Here is an 8,101-nt window from a genome sequence, read left to right on the forward strand (position 1 = left end):
AGAGTATCTGTTACCTGGAATGAAATAACCTTCAAATGCTTATTTAAAGAGCCGATATGGGATTGGTACATCTATTTTTAAATGGTTATTTGGATTAAATATAATTACATTTACATTACATTTAAGTAATTTAGCAGACGCTCTTATCCAGAGCGACTTACAAATTGGTGCATTCACCTTATGATATCCAGTGGAACAACCACTTTACAATAGTGCATCTAAATCTTTTAAGGGGGGGGGGGGTTAGAAGGATTACTTTATCCTATCCTAGGTATTCCTTAAAGAGGTGGGGTTTAAGGGTTTAAATATAAGTGTACCGTCATGCAGTATGGTTTTGTTTTATTTATTCTTATGGCCTATAATAAAGACATTTCATATATTATCAGTGAGAGGTGACGTGTCAACAGAGTCACGTTCCCATAATGCATCCCGCGGACACAGTACACGTCATTATAGCGCACCGGTCTGAAAGTGTTTTTGTAGGAAGACGTGGCTGTAATTATTGGTGAAATCTCGAAATAACTAGTTCCACAATTCTTAGTCGTGTTAACACATTTTGATAAATCAACCATGATGACCAGAATAGCAGCGTTTTTTTCTCTTATATGCCTGTGCATGGGTAAGTAATTTCAGATAAATACTTAACGTCAAGGAAATGTAGCTATTAGCTAGCTTGTTAGCATCAGTAGCTAACTAACTGATGAGAATTTGCTAGCGAGTTAACTATATCTTTACAAGTAATGTGTTCATGTTTTGCAATGTTTGATACCATAAATCTCTAATAAAGACGTTTTTGCTGTCTGTTGTTTAGGTGAGAGTTGTTCAGACCCTGTGATTACACCCTCTGCCTACACCACTTCTGATGCTGTCATCTCCTCTGAGTCCGTATTCATCGTGGAGCTCAGCCTGGCCTGTGCCAATGGAGCCCAGGTACTGTACTTATCAAACTCAAGTCTCTCTTTTATTTATATATATATAATTTGATCTCAAATCCAAAATGGAGTATAATTTAAAAAAATGTTAGCTTCACTGTCCAAATACAAATAACAGCAAACATTCGCTCACACCAAAAAACTAAAAGAATTGATAACAAGCAGTCAAAACTTGTACAAAGTGACATCAAATTGCCTTCTCTTACCCCACACTGTTAGTCACATTATATATATATATAATCTCTTTGTCTTCCTTCAACAGAGTGTGGCTCTGTATGCTGATGTCAATGGAAGACAGTTCCCTGTGACTAGAGGCCAGGATGTTGGCAAGTACCAGGTAATAAATGGCTCTTGTCATACACACATACTGCTGTTTCCCTGACTAAAACAAATATGCTCAATGGAGAATCTCAGTTGAAAATGCTTAATAGTCCAGGACTAGGCATATCGGTGTCCAGGAAACCACCCCTATATGTCCAATACGCACTTATGAAGAGTAACTTGTGTGTTTAGCTATATGACATATGTTCTCTGTTTCTCAGGTGTCCTGGGTTTAGCTATATGACATATGTTCTCTGTTTCTCAGGTGTCCTGGAGCATGCCCCACAAACAGGCCAGCTCTGGTACGTACCAGGTCAAGTTCTTTGATGAGGAGTCCTACAGCTCTCTACGCAAGGTAGGCCCTATAGTGTTTCTCTCTCTCTCACACACACACAAGCAAGTGCTGTCTGCATAAGGTAGGTGCATTACCAGGGATTCCGCTGGGAAAATTTGGCGCCGGACAATGAGACCGGAAAGATTTTAATTTACGTTTGAGAAATTTCCATATGGTGTTTAAAATCACATTTAGATTATTGTAATTCATCGTAACAGAATATAAATTAGCCTGTAAAGTTAAAATAATGTAGAACGATGTTCTTATACCAACATGACAGGTTTTATTGAAAAGCAAAACATTAGCCGTTGTCTTCATCCCTGCTATAAATTATAAATGAATATAAAAAAACATTTAGCCTAGAAGAACACATCACCTACACAGTAATAAAACACAACTTCAATACATATTTGTGTAATATAACCTGTCCTATAGGCTATTTGTATAATAACCAAGCTGTTTTCAAATACAATCTAGGCCTATTTATTTTAGCCTCGTCATGATCATTTTAATTAGGCCTAATAAATAACAAAACGCTTCTGTCTACGAACACCAGGGCCCGGGGGTCATGGCTAGAAGGGATCCAGCTTCTGTCATATTAACGTCCGATTTGACTTTTCGTAGCAGGTTAGGAGAACTTATGCAGCGTAGTATGAGAATTAACGAGGCAGGTTAGGAGAATTAGGGAAAGGGTTAGGGTTAACTAAAATAAAAATCGACTTGATCTTAATTTCACAAAATCTGTATCCCCTCCAGCCATGACCGGCCCGCCCCACTGCCCACCCATTCCTGCTGCGATTCAGCACCACAGCAGTGAACACTCGAGGCGGCCACAAAATTAAGAAAATATAAAACTGATGTTGGACAATCAAATTCGTTATGTAAATAGTGTATTCAGACCCCTTCCCTTTTTCCACGTTTTGTTACGTTACAGCCTTAATATAAAATTGATTCATTTTTTTCCCTCAATCTGCACACACTACCCCATAATGACAAAGCGAAAACAGGTTTAGAAATTTTTGCTAATTTATACAAATTTTAAACTATCACATTTTTAAGTATGTATTCATACCATTTACTCATTACTTTGTAGAAGCACTTTTGGCAGCGATTACAGCCTCGAGTCTTCTTGGGTATGACGCTACAAGCTTGGCATCTGTATTTGGGGAGTTTCTCCCATTCTTCTCTGCAGATCCGCTCAAGCTCTGTCAGGTTGGATGGGGAGCGTTGCTGCACAGCTATTTTCAGGTCTCTCCTGACATGTTAGATCGGGTTCAAGTCCAGGCTCTGGCTGGGCTACTCAAGGACATTCAGAGACTTGTCCCCTCAAAGTGAGCTGTTGCTGTTGGAAAGTCAAAACTGTCCAACTCCTTGGAGCAGCTTGATGCACATCAGCCTTGTTACTTTGTCCTCAAGATGGTGCGAGGCCGTCTTAAATGTTTTAGAGAGATAATACCCTGTCGGCGTGCACATGGGAAACAGGGATAATTAACACATTCTTCGCCAATTTGGCCCAGTCCCTTTTAGTAGGATCTCACATCTTTTGTGTAAGTAGACATACCCAATACTAATTTCCAAGCAGCTTGAAGATTTATTAGCCTATGACATATTTGCCTTGGAAGTTGGAGCATATCCACTGGTGTTTTACAATAATTAATAACAAGCATTTCACAATGGATTTTTTTTCATTTCTCTCACGGACAACTTGTCCAGCTACACTTATTTATCGACTTTTCGTATTTCTTTTTTTATAGGCTGAAAGCCGTCATTTACAGGCTAATGGAAACCCTGGTGCATTCATGCTTGTCTGTTTGTGCCCCTGTCATTTGATTAAAGAAATACTGTAGCTTTTAGCCATATGCAAATGTTTGTCTGTTTTTATATTGTTTGTTTAATCCAGGCCCAGAGGAACAACGAGGATGTAGAATCCATCCAGCCCCTTTTCTCTGTCAATGTAGATCACAGGGTGAGTCTGAAGAGCATAACCAATGAATACCGATCACCACTTATGGATGTGTCTTCTACGCACAATACAATTTGAAAATGGGAAACTCCTAGTGTACCTCATTCTCACCTGAGATTCCTTCCTAACAGCGGCTTTGTCTTGTCTATTCTAGGGCGCGTGGAACGGCCCGTGGGTGCCTACTGAGGTTATGGCTGCTCTCATTGGCATCCTGGTGTATTACCTGGCCTTCAGCGCTAAGAGCACTATCCAGGCATAAAGGACCACTGTTCTCTAAGAGCACTATCCAGTTATAAAGGACCACTGTTCTCTAAGAGCACCATCCAGGCATAAAGGACTACATGTCCCAAGGTTCTCTACAACTGGCTCTCTGAAAGATTTTTGAATGCTGGTGACTTTTCTAACAATCCAACCTGAGCATACCTTTGGCAGAACAACAATATGCCACCATCCATTTTGAGATTAGGAACTAGAACAATTTGTTTTGTAATTATTTTTTATTTTCAACGCAGACTGATTATTTTCCATCAATTCCTAGAAGAAGCCATTGTTTTGTCAACCAAAAATAAATAATGTATACCTCAATCGAACCCAATGTACCCCACTAACTGAATGCAGTAATTTTGTGTTCAAAAGTAAACCCAAGTTTTGAAAGTGAAAGGAGTGTTTCTATAGACCAGTGCTGACTTCCTTCCACAGCCTCATGCTTATTGCTTATCTACCGGTGGACTTAACCACTGAAAGACAAGAATATCTGTCCATCAGTTCATGGTCTTTCTTGTAAAGGACTTATGTGTTGTGTGATATCTGTACTAATACTAAACACTCTAAAATAAGTGGTTCTGTACTTACAGGGGTCTGAGTAGAAGTGCTGATCTAGCATTAGGTCCCCTCGGTCTTATTATGCTCTGAAAGGCAAAACTGATCCCAGATCAGCAATTATACGCTGAGACACTTTGTGAATACCAACCCTGGTGTGCAAGAGTCTAAAGCCGCTGTGAACTTTGTAGTGGCTGACTGATCTAAATGTAACTTGTTGCACTGGCTGGCTGATGAGGCCAAATATTTCAGGATTGGTGATTATTTGTTGCTCGGTGGTCAAATTAATAAATGGTTAGATTTTTATCCTTGTGTGTCTTTCTCCCAGTGTGTGTGAGGCATGTTCTACAGCACCCATAATGCAATACTGTCTATTGCATTATGGGTACTGCAGTACATCATGCTACAGTCTGTGATGTGACATCAGCTGCTTCATACATTCATTACCATGGCTGGATTATAGATTGGGTATGCAGGATGCCCCCCTCTAATTTCGCTCGAATGTTTGTCACTTGGAATGAGGCATTACAAAATATGTAAAATTGTAGGTAGTGAGCTTCAAAATGCCAACATTGTCTGTCTTAACAGTCAAGGGGTGGGGGGGGTGGGTTTGTGAAATTGGATGCCTGTTATACTGTATAGGTTTTCAGTTGAGACCTGTCATTTAGGACAGGTGGGCAGAGCCACCTGTTGTGAGCCCCACATTTTTAGCAACAAAATATTTAAGGACTTGCCTGTTATTTTGGCATTAATACGTGTCACATGCCAGTTTGCAAACAATGTAAAAAAATTGTTTTTTATCATTGAGTTAATAAAGCTGCATACAAACATGGTCTTTTTTGTTTTCTGGAGTAAGGCAGCTCCAAAATGCAGGTCTTTCAACCTAGCTAATTGCTTTCTGTGGTGGTGGGGCGAGTCGGCAAAAAATAGGGGCATTGCGCTGTGACTGGCTCAGTGTTCTGTCACTCATAGGGACACTACGTCATTGCCAAGTTTATGTCCTTAAGGGTAGACGTCCAAAATGTCAGCCCTTTGATTCCTGCCATAGAGTTATATTACGAGTGCCCTTCCAATAAGGCTCAAGGTCATTGGCCACAGATAAAATGACATCAAATCATGTTATATGTACAGTAGCTTTGATTTGACTGATCATGTCATCATCTTACTTTTAAAGTCTTAGTTAGCAGTCATCATCATGAATGAAGTCGACAATCTACTGGCAAATCCTTTTTAATCCTTGATCATATGAAGGGAAATAATGAAGAGAAATTATAGATAAAATGTATCGGTGCTCATCGGCCATTGGACATAAACATTACACAAGTTGGAAATCGCAAATTCAACAATAAGTTGTTTGGAAAGAATCAGTGTCTAACTGCAAGCATTGCAAAGTAGCCTGCCATTCAATGGAGTGGCTGTGTGTTTTTTTCCCCCGAGTTCCCACAATAAATCCAGAGAACGCCAGACTTTGATGACAGTTTGATGACAAAACCGCCACGCCACCTTCATGTTTAAGTGAGCACATAACAAGCCAAGGTGAGTCCAAGCTCTTCTATGCTACTGCATAAATTATGTAATATGCAAGGGAGATATGTATACTGTAGCTAAGAAAGTAATACTAAGTGTATGTTGTGTAGTAAGCTGTTAGACAATTTTGACTTCACAGGCCCATCTAGCGGAAACCGCTCAGCTCTGCCTCCAGGACAAGATTCATCCCAATAAACAGCAGCCTGCTCTTGACTCGCCACTATGTTTCCAATGTACTCACAACATCCTTTCTACTTGAACTATGGAGATACATTCTGAAAAAAACACAAGTAGATATCGTTATTAGCAACCATATTAACTATTTTCTTTTCTCTCTCCTTTCACATTTGTTTGTGTGGTATTATGGGGTAAACATATCCGTAAATCCCTGCATCACATGATGCCTACTGCTGTAAACAGTGTCACATGCATGACTTTAAAGAGCCTGAGACCTCTATCGAAACCCTGATGGTCCCCCAAGTGGACATATGCTCTATATAGTGATCTACTACCATACCCTGTTCAAAAGGCACTTAAATATTTTGTCTTGCCCATTAACCTTCTGAATGGAACACATACACAATCCATGTCTCAAGGCTTAACAATCCTTCTTTAACCTGTCTCCTCCCCTTCATCTACACTGATTGAAGTGGATTTAACAAGTGTTACAACCTGGCTCAATATTGTAACAAATAATGGGAAACCACACACTGAGTAAAGGAATAACAAAATGAATTTATTCCATAAATAAAGCAAACACTCAACAATAATCAGATGAGGCATAAAGGTCAGTAAATGAGTTGTCAACTACCAACGCCACAAAGAAACAATCAAAGGTATGCATGGAGAGAGGAATCTCCTGTAGAATGGGGAAACAGTGGCTTTATGCCACAGCTGAGCTTTCACAGTTGTGCCCCATAGGCACTGATGACCCTCCCAGCTCCGCCCACCTCTCCTACTCCGCCCACCAATCTCCTGCAGGAAGTAAGCATAGCAAAACCCAGTAGAAAGAGCAGGGAGGGGCAATGAAGTCAATCATTTTTTATTTAACCTTTATTTTAACAGGGAAGACATATTGAGACCTAGGTCTCTTTTTCAAATGTGCCCTGTACATAAATATACATATTATAAAAATATATGTATTTACTCACATACAAAAGCAGATTTACCTAGTTCAGTTTATGAAGGAGGGCCTTGTAAACAAAAAGGGAGTAATGTAGAGATCTACTGGTCTTTAGCAAAGTCCACCGAACCTTTTGATACGAGATACAGTATCAAAACTGTCACCTATAACAAAATGAAGGGCACTATGGTAGATGGCATCCAAAGGTTTAAGAGTAGTAGGTAATACAGTGTATATCATGTTACCTGAACTAAAGTACAGTCGTGGCCAAAAGTTTTGAGAATGACACAAATATTAATTTCACAAAGTCCGCTGCCTCAGTTTGTATGATGGCAATTTGCATATACTCCAGAATGTTATGAAGCGTGATCAGATGAATTGCAATTCATTGCAAAGTCCCTCTTTGCCATTCAAATCAACTGAATCCCCAAAAAACATTTCCACTGCATTTCAGCCCTGCCACAAAAGGACCAGCTGACATCATGTCAGTGATTCTCTCATTAACACAGGCGTGAGTGTTGACGAGGACAAGGTTGGAGATCACTCTGTCATGCTGATTGAGTTCGAATAACAGACTGGAAGCTTCAAAAGGAGGGTGGTGGTTGGAATCATTGTTCTTCCTCTGACAACCATGGTTACCTGCAAGGAAACACGCGCCATCATCATTGCTTTGCACAAAAAGGGATTCATAGGCAAGGATATTGCTGCCAGTAAGATTGCACCTAAATCAACCATTTATTGGATCATCAAGAACTTCAAGGAGAGCGGTTCAATTGTTGTGAAGAAGGCTTCAGGGCGCCCAAGAAAGTCCAGCAAGTGCCAGGATCGTCTCCTAAAGTTGATTCAGCTGCGGGATCGGGGCACCACCAGTACAGAGCTTGCTCAGGAATGGCATCAGGCAGGTGTGAGTGCATCTGCATGCACAGTGAGGCGAAGACTTTTGGATGATAGCATGGTGTGAAGAAGGGCAGCAAAGAAGCCACTTTTCTCCAGGAAAATCTTCAGGGACAGACTGATATTCTGCAAAAGGTGCAGGGATTGGACTTCTGAGGACTGGGGTAAAGTCATTTTCTCTGATGAAT

The 8,101-nt window shown here is 40.3% G+C and overlaps 1 protein-coding gene across 3 annotated transcripts; it reads left to right on the top strand.

Moving 5' to 3' along the window:
• Positions 1-354: 354 nt before the first annotated feature.
• ssrd (Translocon-associated protein subunit delta) lies at positions 355-4,673 on the top strand. 3 transcript variants are annotated; one of them, XM_082961462.1, is made up of 7 exons: positions 355-619; positions 812-930; positions 1,195-1,269; positions 1,519-1,608; positions 3,488-3,553; positions 3,705-3,805; positions 3,843-4,140. In XM_082961462.1, the coding sequence occupies exons 1-7, from the start codon at positions 571-573 to the stop codon at positions 3,844-3,846; spliced, it is 504 nt and encodes a 167-aa protein (XP_082817588.1). In that variant the 5' UTR covers positions 355-570; the 3' UTR covers positions 3,847-4,140.
• The last annotated feature ends 3,428 nt before the right edge of the window (positions 4,674-8,101 follow it).

The sequence above is a fragment of the Salmo salar genome, chromosome 15, assembly GCF_965601325.2.
Source record: "Salmo salar chromosome 15, fSalSal1, whole genome shotgun sequence".
In the NCBI taxonomy this organism is placed as follows: Eukaryota; Metazoa; Chordata; class Actinopteri; order Salmoniformes; family Salmonidae; genus Salmo; species Salmo salar.